A 27,569-nucleotide genomic window follows, 5' to 3' on the forward strand; every position below is an offset into this window, starting at 1 on the left:
CCCCCTGCGAATTTCCCAAATGTGGGAATCGCGACTGCATAATTTGTGGTAGTTGGGGACTGCTTGCGTCTAGTTTGGCTGATGCAACTCATGTGGTACACAGCAAAGGAAGTTTTTGAGTTTGGTGTCAGCCAGACTAGAAGGGGGCTGAGCTCTCCCCTGGAGAACAGAAAGACTAGAGTGTAGTGAGATCCTACACAGAACTGAAACCAAACAAAGACAAGCAACATTGTTTTAAACAAATGTTTTATTTTTGAAAGTAGGCTTTGGGAGCATCAGTGCAGGCTATGACCTGGTTACAGAGTTCAGAGACAAAATGCACTGAACAGGTCGTAGAGTGAACAACAGGACCCCTCCACCATTGCAGCAGGAAGATGTTTGGGGATGGGGTGCTACATCGGTCCACTATCACAGGACTGGTAAAGGCCCAGTGCACTACTTTAGTGAGACATTTTGTTAGTTTTTTGTTGCATTCTGATTTTTCAGGGGGTGCTACAGCACCCTCAGCACCCTTACTTCCCACAGCTATGCCTCCCAAGTATTCAGGGAGGAATGTTTGTGCTACATTACAGCTGTTCCAGAGCAGGGTCTTTATCTGCGTACTGTCAGCACTAACTGGGCACCGTGGGGGGAATACTAGTGTAAGATACCCTTCCTTTACACTGCTACTCAGCACCTGTTATGTCACCACATCTGTCCTACTGTTAGCTTCATACTACCAAGGTCATGTCTTTACCCTCTGGAGGGGGAACCGCTGCAGTCCACCAAAGGAGAGGACACACCACTTCTGTACTGTATCTGAGCCCATGTGCATTGTAGAGACACACGTGACATGTCACTATATTATTTGGCTTCTCAGTGTAGCTGAAAAGAATAGCATCATGAAGAACAAGGAACACACCAGGCAGGTCCGAGATACTGTTGTGAAGAAGTTTAAAGCAGGATTTGGATACAAAAAGATTTCCCAAGCTTTAAACATCCCAAGGAGCACTGTGCAAGCGATAATATTGAAATGGAAGGAGTATCAGACCACTGCAAATCTACCAAGACCTGGCCGTCCCTCTAAACTTTCAGCTCATACAAGGAGAAGACTGATCAGAGATGCTGCCAAGAGGCCCATGATCACTCTGGATGAACTGCAGAGATCTACAGCTGAGGTGGGAGACTGTCCATAGGACAACAATCAGTCGTATATTGCACAAATCTGGCCTTTATGGAATAGTGGCAAGAAGAAAGCCATTTCTTAAAGATATCCATAAAAAGTGTCGTTTAAAGTTTGCCACAAGCCACCTGGGAGACACACCAAACATGTGGAAGAAGGTGCTCTGGTCAGATGAAACCAAAATTGAACTTTTTTGCAACAATGCAAAACGTTATGTTTGGCGTAAAAGCAACACAGCTGAACACACCATCCCCATTGTCAAACATGGTGGTGGCAGCATCATGGTTTGGGCCTGCTTTTCTTCAGCAGGGACAGGGAAGATGGTTAAAATTGATGGGAAGATGGATGGAGCCAAATACAGGACCTGAGACTGGGACGGAGATTTGTCTTCCAACAAGACAATGATCCAAAACATAAAGCAAAATCTACAATGGAATGGTTCAAAAATAAACATATCCAGGTGTTAGAATGGCGAAGTCAAAGTCCAGACCTGAATCCAATCGAGAATCTGTGGAAAGAACTGAAAACTGCTGTTCACAAATGCTCTCCATCCAACCTCACTGAGCTCGAGCTGTTTTGCAAGGAGGAATGGGAAAAAAATTCAGTCTCTCGATGTGCAAAACTGATAGAGACATACCCCAAGCGACTTACAGCTGTAATCGCAGCAAAAGGTGGCGCTACAAAGTATTAACTTAAGGGTGCTGAATAATTTTGCACGCCCAATATTTCAGTTTTTGATTTGTTAAAAAAGTTTGAAATATCCAATAAATGTCGTTCCACTTCATGATTGTGTCCCACTTGTTGTTGATTCTTCACACAAAAAAACAGTTTTATATCTTTATGTTTGAAGCCTGAAATGTGGCAAAAGGTCGCAAAGTTCAAGGGGGCCGAATACTTTCGCAAGGCACTGTATTTTCTATATGGTAGAATAGTAAAGAAATCAAAACTATGAAAGAACACATGGAATCATGTAACCAAAAGTGTTATTTTTTATTTGAGATTCTTCAAAGCAGCCACCCTTTGTCTTGATGACAGCTTTGCAAACTCTTAGCATTCTCTCAACCAGCTTCATGAGGTAGTTACCTGGAATGCATTTCAATTAACATGTGTGCCTTGGAAAGTAATTCCACTATTTAACTTCTTAATGAGTTTGAGCCAATCAGTTGACCAAGTCCATATTTTTTATTTTTGTATATCTTGTTTTAACCTTTATTTAACTAGGCAAGTCAATTAAGAACAAATTCTTATTTTCAATGACGGCCTAGAAACAGTGGGTTAACTGCCTGTTCAGGGGCAGAACGACAGATTTGTACCTTGTCAGCTCGGGGATTTGAACTTGCAACCTTCCGGTTACTAGTCCAACCACAAGGTTACCCTGCCGCCCCATATTATGGCGAGAACAGCTCAAATAAGCAAAAGAGAAACAACAGTCCATCATTACTTTAAGACATGAAGGTAAGTCAATGCAGAAAATTAAGAGCCTTGAACGTTTCCTTCAAGGACAGTCGCAAAAACCATCAAGCGCTATGATGAAACTGGCTCTCATGAGAAACGCCAGAGAAAGAAAGATCCAGAGGTACCTCTGCTGCAGAGGACAAGTCCATTAGAGTTACCAGCCTCAGATTGCAGCCCAAATAAATGCTTCACAGAGTTCAAGTAACAGACACATCTCAATATCAACTGTTGAGGAGACTGCGTGAATCAGACATTCATGGTCAAATTGCTGCAAAGAAACCACTACTAAAGGACACCAATAAGAAGAGACTTGCTTGGGCCAAGAAATACGAGCAATGGACATTAGACCGGTGGAAATCTGTCCTTTGGTCTGACGAGTTCAAATATGAGATTTTTGGCTCTAACCTCCGTGTCTTTGTGAGACGCAGAGTAGGTGAACAGATGATCTCCGCATGTGTGGTTCCCACCATGAAGCATGGAGGAGGTGTGATGGTGCTTAGCTGGTGACACTGTCTGATTTATTTTGAATTCAAGGCACACTTAACCAACATGGCTACCACAGCATTCTGCAGCGATACGCCATCCCATCTGGTTTGCGCTTAGTGGGTCTATTATTTGATCAAGAAGGAGAGTGATGGAGTGCTGCATCAGATGACCTACACAATTCCCCGACCTCAACCCAATTGAGATGGTTTGGGATGAGTTGGACCGCAGAGTGAAGGAAATCAGCCAACAAGTGCTCAGAATATGTGGGAACTCCTTCAAGCCTGTTGGAAAAGCATTCCAGGTTAAGCTGGTTGAAAGAATGCCAAAAGTGTGCAAAGCTGTCATCAAGGCAAAGTGTGGCTACTTTGAAGAATCTAAAATATATTTAGATTTCTTTAATACTTTTTTGGTTTCTACAGGATTCCATAAGTGTTATTTAAATATTTTTTGATGTCTTTGAATGAGTAGGTGTCCAAACTTTTGAACGGTACTATGTTGAGCTACACTCTACATACATGGGTAGTCAAACTAGCAAGCATCGACAAAGAGTGCATTTGATGAGATTCAAATTCTTTAGTTTCAACTAATTTCCACCGCACAGCCCAACTACAACATAATTTCTTATCCATTCATATGCATTTGGCCCACTTGATCCATCTCCACAATTGGATTTGATACATTTGGCGTTGGCACATGATAATATCCTTATTATCCTTGTGATAATGAGTACAAACAAATAGCTTTGACAGTCATCCTGAACTAGATTTGTATTCTACAATAGCAGTTAGGTTTTTAATTTGCGTACAGTAACACTTTGCGTTGCAGGAAGCAGTTGTTGCATCAGAGAGAAAACACTTATTTTATATTTGGTATAATCCATCAATGCTGCAGTGACTGTGCCCAGGTTTGGGAGCATACAAATCATTGGATAAAACCCAGCATGAGATAAAGCTACACATTCAACAGTGCACACTGAGTATGGGACAAGACCAAAGAAAGCTCACAGGTGTGTGTTGATGTGTGAGTGAGTTACACTTCCAAAAGTTAATCTATTTCACAAGAGTTGACAAAGGCCTTACTGATATCACGAGACACCCGCGTTTTACAGTATATTAAGAAGGAACAGACCTAGCTATTCAGCGAAGCAATTGCATAATTTAGGCTAACGTGCCAATGGTGAGGAAAATAGGTATTTTAATAGATTCTTTGTCATGACCCACAAGGTTGATGCCAGTGGCCTGTTGTTGCCTTTTGGTGGTTACGTTAAGGGACTAATGTCTCCGTATGAGCCGGTGTTGGCACATTCAAGCACACCCATGTGGATCCAACCTACATGCACATGATAGTTACACAAGAGAAAAATATATTAACATTTTCATTAAAAAAAAAAAAAACTGTACACCTCAGTGTAGTAAAATACTTCTTAACAAAGAATAAAAAAGATGGAAAATATTCTGTGGGTTAAATTTATTTATACTTTATGTAAAACTCTCTCCTCCCTCAACAAAATAGCTTTTTTCATTTAGTAAAAATATTCCCAGGGTTTTACTGGGAGCCCCAGGCACTGGAATATATCTCTGTACAAGAGGAGAGAAAAACACTTGTTTTCTTTTAAGGACCTGTTCTCTGAACAGAACAGAGTTCAGCTCACCTCTGGAAAGGCTAAATGTTCTGGATACCATTAAAAACCAGATAAGAGCTGAGGAGCCAATGGGGAGCACTTAACTAGTTACCCATGAACCTTGCTGGCTCGCTCGGTCCTCCTCCCAGCCAACAGTCCAGCTGTCTGGCTCTGTGAAAATCATGCACCTCAGGCCCACCATGAACCCCACCCAACTCCCACATACCCTAACTAAACCTACTCTCTGTAATCCGTTTGGAGTTTATGATCGATAAACACGTTTTGTAGCCCTTCTACTTGAAATGAGCAGCCATTTTAGCTTGCACAGTCCACAGAGTTAGCTCAGTTGAGTTGAAAGCTGATGGCTGGCAGCTAAAGAGTAGGATGGTTTCTGTGGTTGTGCCTTAGGTCCACATCGCTGTGTGTACACTACGCCAGCGGCCATCGAGAGGACCAGAAGCCCAAACCAAACACTGTGTAATGGACCACTGCCTTCAGGCCTATCTCCACAGAAACGTGGAACGCACTGTTGTAGTACACCATCAACCTTGTGAAGCGTTCCTCCTCTTTACAATCGGTGATAAAAAACAAAGCACTAAATAGTCTGAAGAGTTTCACAGCATGTTGGCCCCACCCCAGGGCCTTGCAGCTCAGTCAATGGGGCCCTGGAAGATGAGCTTGGCACAGCCCTGGGTGAGGCAGAGCTGGGTGGCACAGAATGGGCAGGCGGCGTGGAAGGCGTGGGTGCCATGGGGCAGAGGGATCTCCGCCCAGTACTTTGCCGACTTCTCTGAGCACACGTGTCCGCACGGCACAAAGGCGTGTGTGGGGGCGCCCACATCCACGTAGAAGGCGGGCTCACAGCCCAGCCACAGCGGCACGTAGGGGCCCACGGTCCGGCACATGGGGCACTCCCGCTGGGCGGTGGGCTCCTGTTCCGAGCGGTGGCCCCAGTTGTGGTAGCCGTGCACGTGGCCACAGGCCAGGTAGACCCAGGGCTGCTTGTCCTCCAGGGAGGAGAGGGCGCGGCTACGCTGCATGCTGGGGAAAGCCAGGGTGTTGAGGCCCACAGGGCACTGAGGGCGCGCTGCGTTGATCTCCTGCCGCAGGGCCTCCAGGTGCTTCTGGGTGGGTGTGTGGAAGAGGCCATCAGCTGTGCGCCACAGCAGGGTGGCGCCACATAGGTCTACCAGGGAACCGTCCTGCAGCACGTTGCTCTCACACTCCACCTGCAGGGGGCAACGCAGCACACACAGCTCCATTAGGTTACACTGGGCTCAACACTGACAGCTGGGTTAGAGCACTAAGTCTATGGAAACTACGTTTTTAAGAGTATGATGTTGAATGCTCTGATATTTTTTTAATGGTTCTTTATTTGATCTAAATGACTGATAACAGATTTCAAATTAGGGTAATGGTGGAGCATCATCCGTGTTACTGACCAGTTTGCCGCGGGTCTGAGCAGAACGGGTCTCTCTCAGGGTGTAAACATCCCCACACACAGAGATCTCCCTCCATACACCCGGCTTGGACTCCTCTGTGAACCCACCCCTGGGGTGCATCACCAGCACTCCATTGGTTGTCAGCCCGTCCATGTGACCATCCGGGTTCTTCCACTTGGCGGCTTTTTCCTGAGGATAAGACAAGGGGAAAGTCAAACAGTAGTGGGCTTACATAACACTGGTGCTAGTATAAATTGTGTGCTAATCTAGTTTATTTTGTCTGGAACGCTAGACAAGCACTTGCGAACCAGGCTTAGATTCTTAGGAGGAAAACAAGAGAAAGTAAAAACATGCTAGAAGTGTTCCATTGTGCATTATTGTCATAAAATGCTAATAAAGAAAATCTGAATACCAATCAACCCAGGGGACATTCCTAACCCTGGGACAGCCCCCCGTGAGCCCAGTCTTACCCCCAGGAAGATGTTCTTGGAGGAGTCAAAGCCAGCAGCATAGATGCGGGCGGTGTAGGGCAGGACCCTCTCACAGACGACACGACAGGCGAAGCGCGAGATGGTGCTCTGGGTGATGGGCGTCTCCTCTCCCTCCTGACCCCCAGACACAGTGTCCGTCACCACAAAGTCTATGGGACTCTCTGTGGAGCGGCCAATCTGCAGGACAATATAGTCAGCCCAGGTTACAACAGACACCTGCACCATTAGGGTCTGAACATCCATTTGTAAAAGGTGGTTTAGAAAGTGTTTGTTTTTAGGGCAGTGCCTGCGTTCTATTTCCTTAATAAATAGTAAAAACAGTAGGCTCAGATGCTGCCAGCACCAGAGATCGCACAATAAAATAAAATAATAATAATGAATGAGAGGATGTCAATGAATGCTCCATAGCCAGGATGAACAGTGAATTTCTCAACATGTAGTCCTCCATCAGCTAGCTAAGGATGCTATGTTTAATCAAACAAGGTCACAAACCAATAGAATTTGTATGCATTGTAATACAATAAGATACGTCTTTCATTTTGTTTCAACGTTTGTCCTTGTTTAAAAATGTCTTTTCTTTTTTTGTGGCATTTTTAATGATGATTATACAGACAGAACAAGTAGAGGGAAAAACACACACGGATCTCCTCCCAGATCAAACCCAAACCAACCCCCCCACATGCTCCAACAAAGCCCCACCCTAAAACCAGACTTAAAGCAGGCATGATAAAGAATTTCAGTAATATTTTTTTAGTGAGTAAGTAGAGTAAAAATAGTGATACAAATTTTAAATTAGGGTTGGTTTATGGAGTTGTGAAATTAGCTGGTCCATGTCTTCTTCAAAGGATATGTAAGGTAGCCAGATATTATAAAATGTAATTGCAGATCCCCTAACGGAGCAGCGCATTTTCTATAGCTTGAGATGTTGCTTGCCTTCCTTTATCCAATCGTTAAAAGTACGAGGAAACCGATCCTTCCACTTAAATAGCATAAGACGTCTACCTAGAAGAGTAGTAAATTACCAGCATGTTGTCCATAGAACTGTTCAGAGGGGGCCTACTATGGTGCCACTTCGAATAATTACCTTTTCATCAATCTACACACAATACCACATAATGATGAAGCAAAACAACTTTGAGAAAATGTTGCTAATTGAAATATCACATTTACATAAGTATTCAGACCCTTTACTCAGCACTTTGTTGAAGCACCTTTGGCAGCGATTACAGCCTCGAGTCTTGTTGGGCTGAGCCGCCAGCTCTAGGAAGAGTATTGGTGGTTCTAAACTTATTACATTTAAGAATGATGGAGGCCACTGTGTTATTCGGGACCATCAATGCTGCAGAATGCACTATAGGTCTCTCCAGTATCTTAGAAAATGTCTCATATTGTTATCCAGAAATCTGTCGATTTTGGGCATTTCCAAAACACGGCAATAAAGTAGCAGAAGCCTGCTTACGTCGGTCACAAGTGGGATGTATTTCTGGTCTAATCTAGGATATCCTTTGACCAATGCAGACAATTAACTATTTTAAATTGAATTACAGCATGTCTTAGACATATAGGTGAAGAATGGATTCTTTGAAGCACACTCATATGAAAGTTGTTCACGTAAATCCTCGTCCCTTTGGTTATTAAGAGAGTCCAGGGATTCCAGAGTATACAAGTTTAATAACGTATAGATCATCAACTAGATTCAGCCACGGGCCAATTTTTTCTGGAGCGGATGGTCGGGGATGCAGAGCATAACTGCAAATTGACTGCAAGAAGCCCAAACAGATACAGTGGGGAGAACAAGTATTTGATTCACTGCCAATTTTGCAGGTTTTCCTACTTACAAAGCATGTGGAGGTCTGTAATTTTTATCATAGGAACACTTCAACTGTGAGAGACGGAATCTAAAACAAAAATCCAGAAAATCACATTGTATGATTTTTAAGTAATTCATTTGCATTTTAAATGCTCTAAATGACTATATCTATATTTGGAATTTGGGAGAAATGTCAGTAGTTTATAGAATAAACACGTACCTATAAAATAGTAAAACCAGAGAAACTGATCATTTTGCAGGTCTCAATTTTTTCCAGGAAAAAATTAAGAGACCTGCAAAATTATCAGATAGTGGCGTTATAACTTATCCTATTTATCAAAGGTTTTCTAAGAGAGGGCTTAGAGAATAAAGTCTCACTCTATGCGGATGACATGCTATTATATCTATATATATAAAATAGCATGTCATCCACAGAGTGAGAGTTTATTCTCTAAGCCCCCTCTTGGAAAACTTTTGATAGTGGCGTTATAACGTATTGCTATGGCTAAAGGCTTGTTTGCGATGGCAAACAGCTGACGAACCCGGTCTTGTCCCACGTTGAAGATAGGATGAAAGGTTATTATTTGTGCGTAATGCAGCCATAGGAGTAAAGGACTTTGATCCAGGATAAAACATTTGGATCAAATCCAAATTGTTTGAGAGTATAAAAAAGATAAGCCCATTCCACCTAATCAAATATCTCTGGAGCGTCAGATGAATCGGGATTATAAAGTATATTATAAAGACGTTCAATGTTGAAAAAAAAAAGAGGATTTTAAAATGAAGCCAGTTTTTATTTCACCTTTATTTAAATAGGCAAGTCAGTTAAGAACAAATTCTTATTTTCAATGTCTGCCTAGGAAAAAAGTGAGTTAACTGCCTTGCTCAGGTGCAGAACGATAGATTTTTACCTTGTCAGCTCAGGGATTCGACCTTGCAACCTTTTGGTTACTAGTCCAACGCTCTAACCACTAGGCTACCTGCCACCCCGAGTTTGATCTGTAGAGATAATGGAGGGAAGGACTGATTCAAAACGGTGGGCAAGCATCTATAACGTCACATTTTAATAAAGAAATTGGCCTATAGGAAACATACAATATATTTTTTATAATAGAAAATTGAAATACATGCCTGTCTCATTGTTTTTTAATTATTATGTAACTAGGCAAGTCAGTTAAGAACAAATTCTTATTTGCAATGATTGCCTAGGAACTGCCTTGTTCAGGAGCAGATCAACAGATTTTTATTTGCCTTGTCAGCTCGGGGATTCGACCTTGCAACCTCAGTTACTGGCCCAACGCTCTAACCACTAGGCTACCTGCCGGGTAAAAATTATGAGGAGAATGAATCCTCAAATATGGAACGCAAGAGAGGAAAAAGTTGACCTGAGAAAATTTGTTAAGAAATCCACCGGGCCCAGAGGATTTATCACACTGCATAGATTTAATTGCCAACATAATCTCTTCTACAGAGAAATGTTCTTCCAATTCAGCAGCTACAGTATCTCAAGTTCAACTGTGGGAATATCTAAGTTCTAAAAGAAAGTCTTGAATAAGGTAGCGTTACCAGCGAATTCCAAAATGTATAATTGTGAGTGAAAGTTAAGAAAGCATGAACTAATCTCTAAATGTACGATACATCTCTTACCCAGTTTGTCAATTATCTCCGGTATGGTTTGATTCGCGGTTCTCTGACACAGCTGGTGTGCTAACATTATCCCGAATTTCTTTCCATGTTCATCATTTTGGTATCGCGATTTACTAATACGATTTTCAGTTTGTAGAGTTGAAGATCAAACTGTCTGAAGTGTCAAACGTTGTTTTAGTAGGCCAACGTTTGTCCCTGAGGGGATTTTAAACAGCTCTCTGCTGGGTATGGCTTTTTTTTTTTAAACTTACTGCCATTTGCAGACACAATAAAGGTTAGAATGTAAAGCGCGTCTGCAGCAGTAGAACGTCTCCCTGGTGGGAGTGGAGCGGTCTCTGTGCTCTAGATTAACGCTAGGGGGAGAACAGCGTGCAGAACAGAACATGTGTTCACTTGAGGGAAGGAGAGTGGGGAGAAGAGAAAGTGGGACAGACGGTCACAGAGAGACCACAGTGCTATAGAAACACTGCCCAGCTTCGTAGCAAACAATTCCATGAGGAAGACAGAGACTTCATTAAACATTTAAATAAAACAGGCCAGAGTTTGGTTAAAAATGCATTAACATGAAATGTATATTACTAAGCAGATTGCCTTATAAACTTGTGGTTTGAGGGTTTTCAGTAAAATGGACAATGAAGTGTACATCATCTGATAAATTTAGACCAATGGATCTGGAATATTGAAACAGGTGGACTTACCTGAAACATGTCTGTGTCTTTGTCATGGCAGTATTCCACCACTACTGTCTGGTTCCTGGACAGAGTGTAGGAAATACTGTGCTGCCCTTTGCAGTTCACCGCCTGAAACAACAGCAGAAGATCAAAAGATGCATTCTACACATGCATATAATGGACTGATAGCGACAGTTATCTTACATTGAAATTCTTAATAGGATATTAAGTCATTTGCAAATGACAATAATGTATGAGATCCTTACTAATGAAATCATACAAACCTATTGAAACAAAGGGCTTCTTCAGTGCTATAAAAGGTGATCAAATCAAATGTTTTGTCACATGCGCCAAATACAACAGGTGTAAACCTTATCATGAAATGCTTACTTACAAGCCCTTAACCAACAATGCAGTTAAGAAAAATATTTACGAAATTAACTAAAGTAAACAATAAAAGAGCAACAAAATAACAAGGCTATATACAGGGGGTAACAGTAGCAAGTCAATGTGCGGGGGTACAGGTTAGTCGAAGTAATATGCACATGTAGGTAGGGGTAAAGTGACTATGCATAGATAATAAACAGCGAGTAGCAGCAGCGTAAAAACAAAGGGGGGAGGGTCAATGCAAATAGTCCAGGTAGCCATTTGATTAGCCATTTGGTTAGGTAACCATTTGATTAGTCTTAACAGGGGGTAGAAGACAAAAACAAATAGGAGTCGGGACAGTAATACTCAGAACGGAACAGTAGGGATCAGTGTTCCTGTGATTTAACACTTCCATTACAGTGACCATGAACAGGCCTCTAGGCTCAGTCAACAAAGGCCAGGCTATCAGCTGAGCTTCATGAAGGGGGATTCATTTCAAGCAACCCAGCCCTGCCGCCACCCAGCCCATCCACTCTAAATCGGAATCTAAATTCCATTTCCCCTAACAGCTCCATCACGTGAGCAAGGGAGAGATAAGTGGGTCACTCACGATTGCTGTATTGTGCAGCTGCAGAATTTTTTATTATTTTTTTAAAGTAAAAAAAAAAAAAAAAAGATCCTGTAGCGAGACACACAGGGGCTTGTCTTAACACAAAGCACACTGCTAACATCCATCCACCGGTGTCTGTCTGGGCTCAGATACAGTTTATACTCTCAGTCACAACCCTCCCACTACGCTAGGCACGGTCTACATACGAGCCACGCTACGGGGGTCTGCAGGAGTAAGAAACCATGATAGAGTTAACATTTTCAACAGAACATTTGGTTCTCCTTTTGGATTTCCGCATATCCAGTGCTAAAGTCCCACGCAACCAAATGAGATCTGGAGAACGAAGTAGCCTAAACCGTATGTTAGGGAACACCCAAAGGAACACCACACACACACACAGACAGACCCCTCTAATTGAGATCAAGTGGGCAGATTAGAAAGCAGGGCAGGATTTGAATAGGAGTCTGGCAATGGCAGAGATCCTCATTATCTACTAGAGTGTGCATAGCCCCACTCACTCAGTCAGTCAGCTTTCTCATTATGTTCACATGGCGTGTGTGTCTTGAGTGAAAAACACATTCCTGCTGAGTGAGAGGAGGCATCGGGGGACACACACGGATATCCATAATAGTTGCCCTCTCAAATAGAACTCTGTGCTGGCTCAAGGACGATAGGTATGTTGAACTCATTCACTGACACCAGTGGTAGGCTACGGAGGGCCACAAAAAGGAGAATTTCAAAACAAGGTTCCCTTTCTTGCCTGCCAGAAAGAACAGCCATTTCATCTCTGTTTACAGCTGTGAGCGGAAGGTCAGCCAACTGCAACCACTTCCTCCTCACTTCACTCGCTAAACCAAGCTTAATACAGGCCCTGATACCAGGGTGATAGCAGAGGGAAAGGGGGGGGGGGGGGTAAAGGTGCTGGGGGGGGTAATAAAGCCCCATCAATTTAAAACAGACAGTACATGACCTCCTACATAAGCCTAACTTGTTCTAATGTGGTGTGTCATGTAGGGCTGTCTCCAACTCAAAACTTTGTCAAATGAGAAATTTTAAAACATGCATTTTTCCAGAGACACATCCTGTGTGTTTTAATAAAATCAACTATATGCACTGAGCTCGTCTGATTCTTTAAGCGCTATGCTTGATGAAATAATGACACACAAATGACTAGAGGGAGCCCGACCGTAATTAATTTGATTATGCCAGGCCCAGACTTGCTGCGCTGAGTAAAAAAATAAAAATGACTGTGACTAGCACCCGTTATCAGTCTCTCCTCCCTGCTGCAGCGACCACCACAGAACATCAAGTGTTTGTCACGCTGTTGCTGAAGCTGCAACATAATTACAGCCATTTGACTGAAAAGTTGTTACTGAAATCCCTCATTTGCTTAGGAAAAACATTCTATTCCCTCAACCCTTGCTCTCTTCACATGACAAGTATGCATCACATGCACATGACCAATAAGGTCTGACTTACAGCATATCAATAAATAGGTTATAACAAACGCCGAACACATGAAGAGGACGTTACAAATAAACTCGAAATGGGAGAACGTTCACTGGTTGCTCTGTGGAATAAATTTGACTAGTTGTGGAAAATACTGGAGATCAAGACAAAGAAGGCAAGAAACAAGCACTGCATGCATATTATAGATTACAATATCATTTTTTCTGACCATTTGGAACAATGTAAACACGAACTAAATTAAAAGCGTACCAGAAAGTCTGTTGTTTAAGACTATTACAGCAAAGACTAAAAACAGACTCATGCATTCTTTATTTAACCAGGTAGGCTAGTTGAGAACAAGTTCTCATTTACAACTGTGATCTGGCCAAGATAAAGCAAAGCAGTGCGACACAAACAGAGTTACACATGGGATAAACAAGCGCACAGTCAATAACACAATAGAAAAAAAGAAAGTCTATATACAGTGTGTGCAAATGGCATGAGGTGGTAAGGCAATAAATAGGCCATTGTAGCGAAGTAATTACAATTTAGCAGATTAACACTGGAGTGATAAATGAGCAGATGATGATGTGCAAGTAGAGATACTGGTGTGCAAAAGAGCAGACAAGTAAATAAAAACAATGTGGGGACGAGGTAGGTAGATTGGGTGGGCTATTTACAGATTAACTGTGTACAGCTGCAGCGATCAGTTAGCTGATGTTTAAAGTTAGTGAGGGAAATGTAAGTCTCCAGCTTCAGCGATTTTTGCAATTCATTCCAGTCACTGGCAGCAGAGAACTGGAAGGAAAGGCGGCCAAAGGAGGTGTTAGCTTTGGGGATGACCAGTGTGATATACCTGCTGGAGCGATTGCTACGAGTGGGTGTTGTTATCGTGACCAGTGAGCTGAGATAAGGCAGGGCTTTACCTAGCATAGACTTATAGATGACCTGGAGCCAGTGGGTCTGGCGACAAATATGTAGCGAGGGCCAGCCGACTAGAGCATACAGGTCGCAGTGGTGGGTGGTATAAGGGGCTTTGGTAAAAAAACAGATGGCACTGAAAGACTGCATCCAATTTGCTGAGTAGAGTATTGGAAGCTATTGTGTAGATGAGTGAAGGAGGCTTTGTTGCGAAATAGAAAGTCAATTCTAGATTTGATTTTGGATTGGAGATGTTTAATATGAGTCTGGAAGGAGAGTTTACAGTCTAGCCAGACACCTATGTATTTGTAGTTGTCCACATATTCCAGAACAGTCCAGAGTAGTGATGCTAGTCGAGCAGGCGGGTGCGGGCAGCGACATTTGAAAAGCAAGCATTTGGTTTTACTTATTTTATTTAAAAATAAGTATTGAAATATAGGCCTACGTAAATTACGGGACTAAGAATAAACAGCACGTGCTCTAAGGCCTGCGGTGGTTATACTAGGCTGCTATACTAAGCCTACTAATGATATTGCTTCTTATAATGATCATAATAGTAATGATAACAACAAGGAGGGTTATTATTGTTAATAGAATTAGACAATTTGAAAGTGTAAACACCAAATAAATAACACCAGAGAGCCTGGTTTAATAAAAAAAAAAGTGTTATCAATTTTGTGAGGCTTGATGCTCACTGAATCAGTAGACTATTAAACAAACATTCAAACTGCCAATACTAGCAAGATCTGTCTTATTTCTGTAGACACACTACATGACCAAAAGTATGTGGACACTTGCTCATCATCTTATTCCAAAATCATGAGGATCAACTCCATATTCATTCCCCCCTTTACTGCTATAACAGCCTCCACTCTCCTGGGAAGGTTTTCCACTAGATGTTGAAACATTGTTGTGGGGACTTGCTTCCACTCAGCCACAAGAGCATTAGTGAGTTTGGGCACAGATGTTGGGCGATTAGGCCTGGCTCGCAGTCGGCGTTCCAATTCATCCCAAAGGTGTTCGATGGGGTTGAGGTCAGGGCTCTGTGCAGGACAGTCTAGTTCTTCCACACCGATCTCGATAAGCCATTTCTGTCTGGACCATGCTTTGTACACAGGGACATTGTCCTGCCGAAACAGGCTAGGGCAATCCCCAAACTGTTGCCACAACGTTGGAAGCACAGAATCATCTGGAATGCCATTGTATGCTGTAGCTTTAAGATTTCCCTTCACTGGAGCTAAGGGGCCTAGCTTGAACCATGAAAAACAGTCTCAGACCATTATTCCTCCACCAAACTTCACAGTTGGCATTATGCATTGGGGCATTCGGGGCATGCATTATGCATTGGGGCATGAAAACCCATTTCATGAAGCTCCCGACGAACAGTTCTTGTTTTGATGTTGCTTTCAGAGGCAGTTTGGAACTCGGTAGCGAGAGTTGCAACCGAGGACAGACAATTTGCTTCAGTGGTCCCGTTCTGTGAGTTTGTGTGGCCTACCACTTCGCGGTTGAGCCGTTGTTGCCCCTAGATGTTTACAGTTGACAAGGGCATCTCTAGCGGGGCAGAAATTTGACAAACTGACATGCTATGACAGTGCCACATTGAAAGTCACTGAGCTCTTCTGTAAGGTCCTTTTACTGCCAATGTTTGTCTATGAGATTGCATGGCTGTGTGCTCCATTTAATACAACTGTCAGCAACAAGTGTTGCTGAAATAGCAACTCTACTAATTTGAAGGTGTGTGCACATACTCTGTGTATATATATATATATATATATATATATATATGTATAATTTAAAAAGCCAGGCACATTCAACAGTTAAGACTATTTATTATAGACCAAATTAAGTTGGGGTTTCCTCTCCTCAATTTTCCTAGACAATTAAGGCAAGGGCTGTTTTCTCGTTTTCTTACTCCACTGCTGCCTCTGCCGCATTGTTCTCAACATCAATATGCCGGTTAACTTTGCTATTATCCACATTGCAACATGGTCAGGTAAAAGGCACTAATTCAACACCGCACTGATTTTTCTGAACCGCAGACAGCGACCGCTATCAAACGTTAGAAAGCACATTTGTTATAAAATAATATTATTTTTAGTGTTGCACCATTGTCCTTAACCATATACAAATACAGTAGGACATGTCTTAAGAGTGATGGACTGTGCCCTCCCCATGGCCTCCACAATGGATTAGTCCACTCAGACAGAAACGAATCAGACAGGTGTCTGGTACACCGTTCTTTTTTTGCAACTGCTCGACTAAAGAAATCTTGGTCGACCAACAGCCTATCGACCAAACAATCGACTAAATGGGGTCAGCCCTCATGAAACAGCACAGACAAGAGCACAGTACAGTAAAGTAAACAGGCCGTCAGAGATTACACAGCCTTTATCAGCTAACGCATCACCTTCTCCCAGTAAGAGCAACCAGCCAGCAGACTTCACAGTCAGGCTACAGGGTGGGAGACCAACCCAGACTCGGGCCTGAAGCCAGAAGACGCAAACTTCAAAAAGGAGAAGTGCTCCGAAATGTGTGCTTGATTTATCTAGGAGACCAATTGCAAGAGGGCAGACATATACAGAATTGGGCAGTTTACTGTCTGCAGCTTTTGTGTAATAAATGTTACAGATCTATCAATAGAGCAGCAATATTTTCTTGACTGGGATTCCAACGTAGACACATGAAAAATCTTATTTGTGTGTAAAAATAAAAAAACTTTTTTTTTTTTTTTAAAAGACTATCAACTTGATAAGTGGGGTCATAACATATTCATGAGAACTAATGAAGTATTAATCCAACCAATCACTTAGTTCATTCATGAATAGCCTACATGAGTAGGCTAGGTTCCTGGTTTACCTTGCTGGCCTGTGGTGTGTTGAGGATATGGACGGTGCTGGGTTTAACACCGTTGGCTTTGCTTCTCTTGTACAGGGCAAAGCGGCTTTTCCTTCTGCCCCGGTCTCCGTTCGGGAGGGAGCCATTGTACCTGTCAGAAAGAAGAGGAGAAAGATGTGAGTTTTCAACATTTGAGACAAGGGGAATTAATTGTCCACAAAGTGTGGGTAAACATTTGCTTCCAGGAGAGAAAAGGTCTTAAGAGAAAATGTTACAGAACACGCATGTCTGGAAATGTGGAATGTGCGATGAATAATAAAATGTGTTGTTGGGGTTTTAGAGAAGGGCCATTTGTATCCACTTTCATTAATCCACCACCAGAAATCACATTCATTTTATTTGTGATATAAGCATCACCTTGGATTATTACATAACGCACTTTAAATGCTTTCACTGTCTAAGCTAGCCACGATGTAGCTCGAGCTGTTGATTTACACTAGCCTGTAGCAGAGCTTTGAATGTGCGTCAGGTCTCCTGCTGCCCTTTACAGGACTGTCCAGACTGGTGAGGCTCTCTGACTCACATGAAGGTTCAACAGCGTAATAGCTCTACCGTATTAGTCACAATAACTTGGAACCTGAAATGGCTGACTCTTAAAAACACAGGACAAAAATGGCTTCATCATAACAATTGTGTGGTTCACAATTCCATCTTGGTGCACCCTTGTGATGCCCAGTCTCTCTCAGTCTGCTGTTACTACAAGCCTGGTCTGCCTGGTGAATGGAGACGCCCCTTCCAAAACAATTACTTCCACCAGCTGGCCCCTACAGCTGGGAAACACCATGCTCTCCTCCCATCCAACACAGGCCTATCACCCACCCACAATGATCTTCCAAATAAGAGAGTTCAGACTGACACGTAGACTGAGATCACAGTATTTCAGAATGAATTATGTTCACTAAGTAAATAAGTCAATCACCTTTATTTTAATTAGTGAATGGGCTAAACAACAAACCACTACACTGTAATCCCCAAAGCCCCCTTAATACAACACTGATGCAACAGCAGCAAGCGACTACCACCCCCCCATACTCCTCTGTCCTGCCCAGGCCACCTGTCCCCACAGCCAGGCAACCACATGGCCTCAGTCAGAACAGGTTAGAGCTGGTCTGCTCTACACAACCCTCTCACAGGGGAATATGTTATCTCTGCCATCACTGACTGACTGCACACGAGTACGATCAATATGAAACAAGTCACAACCGCAGTGATCAGCCCACAATCAGGCAGGATCAATTGCACTCTTCTGTTTGCCTTCGGCAGCCACCTGTCTCTAAAGCAGTTATTGTCCTTGGTACCAGTTTTTACCATTGCCTTTGTACCAGGCGATGTCAGAGAAAGGCCCTAAAAACTCCAAAGATTCCAGCCACCCAAATCATAGACGGTTCTCTACTACCGCACGGCAAGCAGGACCGGTGCACCATGTCTGGAACCAACAGGACACTGAACAGCTTCTACCCCCAAGCAATAAGATGGCTATAATGTTAAGTAGCTACCCAGACTACAGTGAGATCCAAAATGTATTGGGACAGTGACACATTTTTGTTGTTTTGGCTCTGTTCTCCAACACTTTAGATTTGAAAGTAAATAACGGACTATGATGTTCAAGTGCAGAGTGTCAGCTTTACTTTGAGGTTATTTGCATCCATACATGTTGCCGTTTCAGATTATTTTGTACACAAAAATAAATGTTAAATATTGTAGTGTCATTTGGAGTCACTTTTATTTTAAATAAGAATGTTTCTAAACACTTCTACATTATGTAGACGCTAGTAGGGTTTGGGCAGTATCCAGATGTTCATATCGTCCTGTCCTCTTATCCCAGGTTTTACGTTATTACCGGTTTAGTACACAAGGGGGCGCCAACAAAATGCATAAAAGCCCATTGGGCATCTATTAGCAGAATGCTAACAAAAGTTGCACAAGTAATAGCAAATGTTCATGGAGGCTGCTAGGTAAATAAAAAACTTTTTTTAATAGCAAAGACATGCAGTCCAGCTCATAAAGTTATACATATACAGTGGGGCAAAAAAGTATTTTGTCAGCCAACAATTGTGCAAGTTCTCCCACTTAAAAAGATGAGGCCTGTAATTTTCATCATAGGTACACTTCAACTATGACAGAGAAAATGAGAGAGAAAAAAACCCAAATCACATTGTAGGATTTTTAAGGAATTTATTTGCAAATTATGGTGGAAAATAAGTAAGAAGATGGGGAGGAGCAGACGGGCCGAGAACAGAGAGGGGGGAAAAAAAACAAGGAAATCAAAAGATAGCAGTGGCAGCTGTACAGATAACTCATTCAAAGAGCTTTGACTTCTCAAACACGACAGAAAGCCAACACAATACGATGCCCTGTCACCTAATCTAAGTATGTGGCTGAATTAATAAGTTAAACTTCGGGGTCACGTTAAAGCAGAATTAGTGTTTTTCACACAGGAAATAATATACAACACATAAGAAAGATCTTGCTGCGTTTTGTAATTTCTGCTTGGCATCAGACTCAATTTGTGGTTCAGTTGCACTTCTCCACTTGGATGAGAATACAGGAACAGGTATTCTATCAGCAGACAGCGCTCTGACTGATGTGTAGCCAGACTACATACGCCAGCATAGCCTAGTGGTTAGAGCGTTGGACTAGTAACCGAAAAGTTGCAAGTTCGAATCCCCGAGCTGACAAGGTACAAATCTGTCGTTCTGCCCCTGAACAAGGCAGTTCCAACCCACTGTTCCTAGGCCATCATTGAAAATAAGAATTTGTATTTAACTAGGCAAGTCAGTTAAGAAAGGGTCAAATAAAAAATACAAATGTTCTCCAGTAAAATGCAAGATTAACTTTAAGAAATGCATTCGTTCTATGATAAACAGAAATAAGATGGCCATGCATAGTTTTTTAAATGTATGTAAGTGTAAGTTCACTTAGCCTACATGTGTGGCTGCCAGCCAAATAGCGTTGCACATCTGTGAAAGAAAACTATAGTTGCTGATCACTATCGATACACACCCTGATCACTATCGATACAAAATGTGACCCCTGTCAATACACAACTGGACTCACCTACTCCCACTTTCTCCAGTTGTGCTATCTACAAACAAACAAATGACTGGTTCTGGGGAACTAGAGTAAGCTTCATAATATGACAGGTGAAATGAAGAACGAAATCTTCAACTCCTAACATATTATACAAATTGACTGCAGGTATTTACTTAAAAAGTAGCTAATAATATAAAAATGTATAGTTTCTAAATGTATTGACGCTATTTTCAAATACCCTGATATACGGTATACCACCAAAGCCTAGGTGCTACCATGATTAGGGATAATCATGAATGAATAGTGAATAATGATGAGTCAGAAAGTTAGACGCACAAATATCATACCCCCAAAATGCTAATCTCCCCGGTTATTGTATTGGTGAGAGGTTAGCATGTCTTACTTTTGGACTATGTACAACAAGTGCTATAATTTCTAAATGTTTCACCTGATATGGATAAAAAAAAAATACCCTAAAATGAAAGCTGAATTTCAAATCCAAAGTGCTAGAGTACAAATTGTCACTGTCCCAATAATTTTGGAGTTCACTGTATGTGCATTGACCAGCCTTTGCATGAATTATTCTTGGACTCATCACATACGCTGCTGCTACTGTTGCCCAGTCACTTTACCCATATGTACATATGTATCTATCTCAATTACTTCATACCCCACATCGACTCGGTACCCTATGAATACAGCCAAGTTATCGTTACCTATTGTGTATGTATTCCTTGGGTTGTCTTCTATTTCTCAACATTGTTGGGATAGGCATTTCACTGTTCGTAAACAGGTGTAGACTAAGCATGTGACATAAAAGTTGATCTCTCGCTAGCTTGATGCTACTGGGCCATAACATCTCTCCCCCACTCCAGTTAAGCCGTTTGAGGTCAGATGGGAAGACTGTACATAAATACAAGCCCATTATCAATCTTTAAGGACAGGAAGTGAAGTGTGCAATGTCACCTGGAGCCATCTTCATCATTGCATTAGCTGGGACAGCATCTGTGCTGTAGCTATTGTAATCCTTTTCCCTTTTGACCTGGGCCAGACAGATAGTGGATTTTGCCTTTGGATAATAGCAGGGATTAGACTAGAGACTGAGCATCCCAGTCCACCAGCCTTGACATTCACAGGAAAGAGTCCCCTAGTCACTGTGGCCATGTGACAGAGTTGGGGGGGGCTTTAGGTCACAACCAGTCCAAACTGTTACAATGTACAACAACATTTCTGGTTCATCCTCAACAGCAGACATCATCTACAGTTAGTCACCGCCCTCCCGTATTGGTGGTTTGGAGGTCTGTGCTCCACCTACCCGGAGAAGTCCCAGTCGAATACAAGCTTCCCTCACAGAGCCGTTCCTAGGAGACTCACACAATGCAGTCAATAGCTTCAGTCCCACAGGCACAATGAATAGACAGAGAGGGGACTGAGGAGAGGCAGAGGCTGTATCCTGATCCATCCCTATTTTCATTCCCTAAGACCCACTCACCCAGCCGGCCCGCTGCCAGGCAAAGCATCTATGCCACCACCAGTTTAAGACAAACCCGTGTGAGAATGGCTATTAAAAAAACAGGTCTTGTATGCTCTACTTTGTACCGTTCATCTTTCCCTCAATCCTGACTAGTCTCCCAGTCCCTGCCACTGAAAAACATTCCCACAACATGATGCTGCCACCACCATGCTTCACCGTAGGGATTCAGGTCAAAGAGTTTAATATTGGTTTTATCCAGTGGTGTAAAGTATTTAAGTAAAAATACTTTAAAGTACTACTTAAGTAGTTTTTGGGGGTATCTGTACTTTACCATTTATATTTTTGCCTACTTTTACTTTCCTACATTCCTAAAGAAAATAATGTACTTTTTACTCCATACATTTTCCTTGACACCCAAAAGTATTTGTTATATTTTGAAGGCTAAGTAGGACAGGAAAGTGGTCCAATTCATGCACTTATAAACAGAACATCCCTGGTCATCCCTACTGCCTCAGATCTGGTGGACTCACAAAACGCACATGCTTCCTTTGTAAATTATGTTGGAATGTTTTAATGTGCCTCTTGTTATCCGTAAATAAATAAATACATATTTTTTAAATGGTGCCGTCTGGTTAGCTTCATTTAAGGAATTTTGGTAATTACATGTACTTTTCATACTTACAGTGAGGGAAAAAAGTATTTGATCCCCTGCTGATTTTGTACATTTGCCCACTAACAAAGAAATGATCTGTCTATAATTTTAATGGTAGGCTTATTTGAACAGTGAGTGAGAGAACAACAACCAAAATCCAGAAAAGCGCATGTCAAAAATGTTATAAATTGATTTGCATTTTAATGAGGGAAATAAGTATTTGACCCCTCTGCAAAACATGACTTAGTACTTGGTGGCAAAACCCTTGCTGGCAATCACAGAGGTCAGACGTTTCTTGTAGTTGGCCACCAGGTTTGCACACATCTCAGGATAGGTTTTGTCCCACTCCTCTTTGCAGATCTTCTCCAAGTCATTAAGGTTTTGAGGCAGACGTTTGGCAACTCGAACCTTCAGCTCCCTCCACAGATTTTCTATGGGATTAAGGTCTGGAGACTGGCTAGGCCACTCCAGGACCTTAATGTGCTTCTTCTTGAGCCACTCCTTTGTTGCCATGGCCGTGTGTTTTGGGTCATTGTCATGCTGGAATACCCATCTACGACCCATTTTCATTGCCCTGGCTGAGGGAAGGAGGTTCTCACCCAATATTTGACGGTACATGGCCCCGTCCACCGTCCCTTTGATGCGGTGAAGTTCTCCTGTCCCCTTAGCAGAAAAACACCCCCAAAGCATAATGTTTCCACCTCCATGTTTGACGGTGGGGATGGTGTTCTTGGGGTCATAGGCACCATTCCTCCTCCTCCAAACACAGCGAGTTGAGTTGATGCCAAAGAGCTCTATTTGTCTCTCATCTGACCACAACACTTTCACCAGTTGTCCTCTGAATCATTCAGATGTTCATTGGCAAACTTCAGACGGGCATGTATATGTGCTTTCTTGAGCAAGGGGACCTTGTGGGCGCTGCAGGATTTCAGTCCTTCATGGCGTAGTGTGTTTCCAATTGTTTACTTGGTGACCATGGTCCCAGCTGCCTTGAGATCATTGACAAGATCCTCCCGTGTAGTTCTGGGCTGATTCCTCACCGTTCTCATGATCATTGCAACTCCACGAGGTGAGATTTTGCATGGAGCCCCAGGCCGAGGGAGATTGACAGTTCTTTTGTGTTTATTCCATTTGCGAATAATTGCACCAACTGTTGTCACCTTCTCACCAAGCTGCTTGGCGATGGTCTTGTAGCCCATTCCAGCCTTGTGTAGGTCTACAATCTTGTCCCTGACATCCTTGGAGAGCTCTTTGGTGTTGGCCATGGTGGAGAGTTTAGAATCTGATTGATTGATTCTGTGGACAGGTGTCTTTTATACAGGTAACAAACTGAGATTAGGAGCACTCCCTTTAAGAGTGTGCTCCTAATCTCAGCTCGTTACCTGTATAAAAGACACCTGGGAGCCAGAAATCTTTCTGATTGAGGGGGTCAAATTCTTATTTCCCTCATTAAAATGCAAATCAATATATAACATTTTTGACATGCATTTTTCTGGATTTTTGTTGTTATTCTCTCACTGTTCAAATAAACCTACCATTAAAATTATAGACTGATAATTTCTTTGTCAGTGGGCAAACATACAAAATCAGCAGGGGATCCAAAACTTTTTTCCCTCACTGTAAGTATATTTTAAACCAAATACTTTTACTCAAGTTGAATTTTACTGGGTGACTTTTGAGTAGTTTTCTATTAAAAATGTATCTTTACTTTTACTCAAGTATGACAATTGAGTACTTTTTCCACCACTGGTTTTATCAGACCAAAGAATCTTATATTTCATGGTCTAAGAGAGTCTTTTAGGTGCCTTTTGGCAAACTCCAAGCAGGCTGTCATGTGCCTTTTACTGAGGAGAGCCTTCCGTCTGGTCACTGTACCATAAAGGCCTGATTGGAGGAGTGCTGCAGAGATTGTCCTTCTGGAAGGTTCCATCTCCACAGAGAAACTCTAGAGCTCTGTCAGAGTGACAATCGGGTTCTTGGTGACCTCTCTGACCAAGGCCCTTCTCCCCCAATTGCTCAGTTTGGCCAGGCAGACAGCTCTAGGAAGAGCCTTGGTGGTTCCAAACTTCTTCCATTTAAGAATGAAGGCCACGGTGTTCTTGGGGACTTTCAACGCTGCAGAATTTTTTTGGTACCCTTCCCAAGATCTGTGCTTTGACACAATCCTGTCTTGGAGCTCTACGGACAATTCCTTCGACCTCACGGCTTGGTTTTTGCTCTGACATGCAAGTGTGTGCATTTCCAAATAATGTCCAATCAATTTAATTTACCACAATTTACCACAGGTGGACTCCAATCAAGTTGGAGAAATATCTCAAGGATGATCAATGGAAACAGGATGCACCTGGGCTCAGTTTCGTGTGTCATAGCAAGGGTCTGAATACTTATGTAAATAAGGTATGTTTTTTATTTGTAATAAATGTAAAAAAATATATGTTTTTGTAAAAACCTGTTTTTGCGTTGTCATTATGGGATATTGTGTGTAGCTCAATTTCGAGTCTCATAGCAAAGGGTCTGAATACTTAAATAAAGAAGCCATTTGTTATTTTTATTACATGTGCAAAAACTTTTAAAAACATTTTTTGCTTTGTCATTACGGGCTATTGTGTGTAGATTGAGTGAAAACATGTATTTAATCAATTTTAGAATAAGGCTGTAACGTAACAAAATGTGGAAAAGGTCAAGGGGTCTAAATACTTTCCGAATGCACTGTATATTAACAATTCTATTTTGAAGTGATGGGTAGACCTACAGTAGCAACAGGACAGCAGCTTAAATCCACAGTCTGGGATCTGGGAATAATGGTAATTTCAATTATGGAACCATTATATTGTCCAATAATAGAATCAATGTATAAATGTACACCAAGGGAATTCTTTGTCATGCCTCATTTTAAGAGGATCAGATGGTGACAGGGATCTCAGCAGGGTCAGGCAGCCAGGGAACACCAGTCTGATTGAGGTGAGGTGTTTTATTCAGATACAACACTTTGTTCTCTCTGTGCAGCAGACACTGGACAAGCCAGTTGCTATTTTAAAACAACAAACCTCCAAAGTTGATTTCCAAACTGTATCAAGGGTTGATAGAGGCTTTTCCCAATGACACAAAACATGTCAAACAAAAATATAAGGTTCATTTGTTAGGCAATTGGTTAAAGGTATTTATTATTGACTTACCTTTGATTTAGCTCCGTCTTGTTAATCACAAACATATGTAATAATTATATCTTAGCTAGCTTAATGACTGTGGGCATTTTTGCTGACTTTTTGTTCTAAATAGAGACGACATATTGGATTGTGTAAAATGCAGGAAACCAACTTTGGATGCACAAAACCATTCTGGGGGAGGACCCCCAGACCCACGCCACTTTATGGCCCCCCACCCACTTCTACACCCAAAGTGGCATCCCTGCGATCATCAATAGGTGCTAAAGGAAGTTTTAGCATCTATGAATGGTAAAACTACTTACTGTATAGCATTTAATGTATAAACAGAACAAACATGTCCACTTGTGTTTTGGATGTTCCGAAAACATGTCAGTAAGAGATTAATCAAGGAGTCTTAAATTCCCTAAATGGCATTTGTATTGATTGAGAACATAGTTGATTACTTTTTTTTCTGTGGGTAGTGCTCCTGTCAGTTCAAAAAAAGGTTGTGAGCACTAAAACATTGCAAAGACTATATTGTCGCTTCATCAGTTTACATGAAAAATGTTACCAATAATAAAAAATAAAAAGCGGGTTAAAATTGGGGACGTAGAAGCAGGCCTACATTAGCCTAAGCCTGAGCCTTCATTAAAGTCGCGTGGAAACACTAGCATACTCTGATGCTATGAGAGATGACTTTATCACGTAAGCAAAGCAACATGTTAGGAAAAAAGTGAGGATTGGGGGATGGGGGAAATCGCCACTTCCGAATTCCTCATCCGCCCTGAATCCAGTCATTACTTGTGAGCAACTTTTATTGGAACAAAAATATACAACACAGGCGCTAAAAGAACACTGTTGCAAGGTTCGGAATTCTGTGATTTACTCATGTACTATTATCTCAAATCCTCCTTCCACCACAATCTACAAATGCATTGTGGGTTACGTTGTAAATAAATAGAACGTTTATACCGTTTCCAAAAAAGTAGATGAAAACAGATCGCTACTATACCGTTACACATTTCTGATAACATGGGCGAGTCAAGTTCTCTGTGGCCTCTAACGATAGCAGTGTACCTATGTAAACAAACGTCTCCTATACCATCTCAATCGAAGTAACTAAAGCGTTAATTTTATTCACGGCGAAGATAGCCAACTCCGGTCTGTGTTTTCAGTGCTGGAACAAAAAGTTAAATCAGTCAAACATAGCCTCGACTTCTCCAACTAGCCTACAAATTGTTAGCTAGCTAACTTGTTGACTTTCTAAAATACCAACACTTTTGTAACTTACTAAACGTAAGCTTTTCTTCAACTTACCCTAATACTACCAACTCCCCGTATTTTATGGGGTCTTTTGTAGGGGCGCACTGCTCCTCCTGGCTTGGTGAAAACATGAGGCTTCTTGCTTCAATGGACAGCAGGCACCTCTCGGTCTCAATGCACTCTCTCAAATTCAGAGGGAAAAGAACACAAGGGATTCCCTACAAAGAGTGTACGCAACTGCCATTTCACTGTATATCTCGTTGCATACGTTTTTACGACTATATAGAGCAGTTTTCCCTTTTAAATTAATGGAATAAAAACGTTGTTTTGTAAGGGAGTCGTGGTTAACGCAACTCGGTGGTTCAATCCGCTTTAAAAGCAGATCCAAAAACAACCAGGAGCAGAGGGTGGACCATACCATTCAGTTGTCCTTTACTTTATATAGGGGTGGGGTTCTTTAGACACATTCCACACTTTAAAAAAAACATTTATTGATCAAACACTATCGATGTATACTGATATCTTGATTTGATATCGTTTTGTTCATCATTTGATTTCAATCATATTTTTTTTGTCAACGAAATTCTACAAATGACAACAGATTTCCCTTGTTTGTCTACATCGCATGATGGGCATGGCTAGATATGAGGCGGCACCTTCTATTATGTAAACAAAGAGTACAATCTGGAAATTCATAAAGGGATCATAGCTTCCACTTTCCACATCATTTTGAAAGAACAGAACGTTCGAAACTCACCGACAGATGAAACCTGTCCAATTCTAGGCAGGGGGTCCAGGTGGATTCCTATGTTAATATAGCTTTCAGGGTGCAGTATGATTCTTTTAGGCTCGCAGGCGTGCCTGGATGTGTCTGTAAGGGGACCCAGCTAGCAATGACGACGCGACCCTATTCCGGCGCGCCGGGACTGATTTAATCGGCCCGAATCCGGATGCCGGGCTCGGACTGAC

At 42.0% G+C, this 27,569-nt stretch overlaps 1 protein-coding gene across 4 annotated transcripts; it reads right to left on the reverse strand.

Moving 5' to 3' along the window:
* Positions 1 to 229: 229 nt before the first annotated feature.
* peli2 (pellino E3 ubiquitin protein ligase family member 2) lies at positions 230 to 27,569 on the reverse strand. Of its 4 annotated transcripts, none has more exons than XM_090220811.1 (7): positions 27,358 to 27,501; positions 16,994 to 17,123; positions 10,813 to 10,914; positions 9,379 to 9,466; positions 6,637 to 6,834; positions 6,167 to 6,355; positions 230 to 5,953 (listed from the first exon to the last, which is right to left on the reverse strand). In XM_090220811.1, exons 6-7 carry the CDS (start codon positions 6,317 to 6,319, stop codon positions 5,375 to 5,377), a joined length of 732 nt encoding a protein of 243 aa, XP_090076937.1. In that variant the 5' UTR covers positions 6,320 to 6,355; positions 6,637 to 6,834; positions 9,379 to 9,466; positions 10,813 to 10,914; positions 16,994 to 17,123; positions 27,358 to 27,501; the 3' UTR covers positions 230 to 5,374. The 4 variants fall into 4 exon arrangements, with proteins under 4 accessions (XP_090076937.1, XP_090076936.1, XP_090076934.1 ...); XM_090220810.1 differs by lacking the exon at positions 27,358 to 27,501 and adding an exon at positions 26,655 to 26,980; XM_090220808.1 differs by lacking the exon at positions 9,379 to 9,466 and having other exon boundaries at positions 27,358 to 27,569.

The sequence above is a fragment of the Oncorhynchus mykiss genome, chromosome 25 (assembly GCF_057628025.1).
Source record: "Oncorhynchus mykiss isolate SJ-2025 chromosome 25, ASM5762802v1, whole genome shotgun sequence".
Taxonomy (NCBI): Eukaryota; Metazoa; Chordata; class Actinopteri; order Salmoniformes; family Salmonidae; genus Oncorhynchus; species Oncorhynchus mykiss.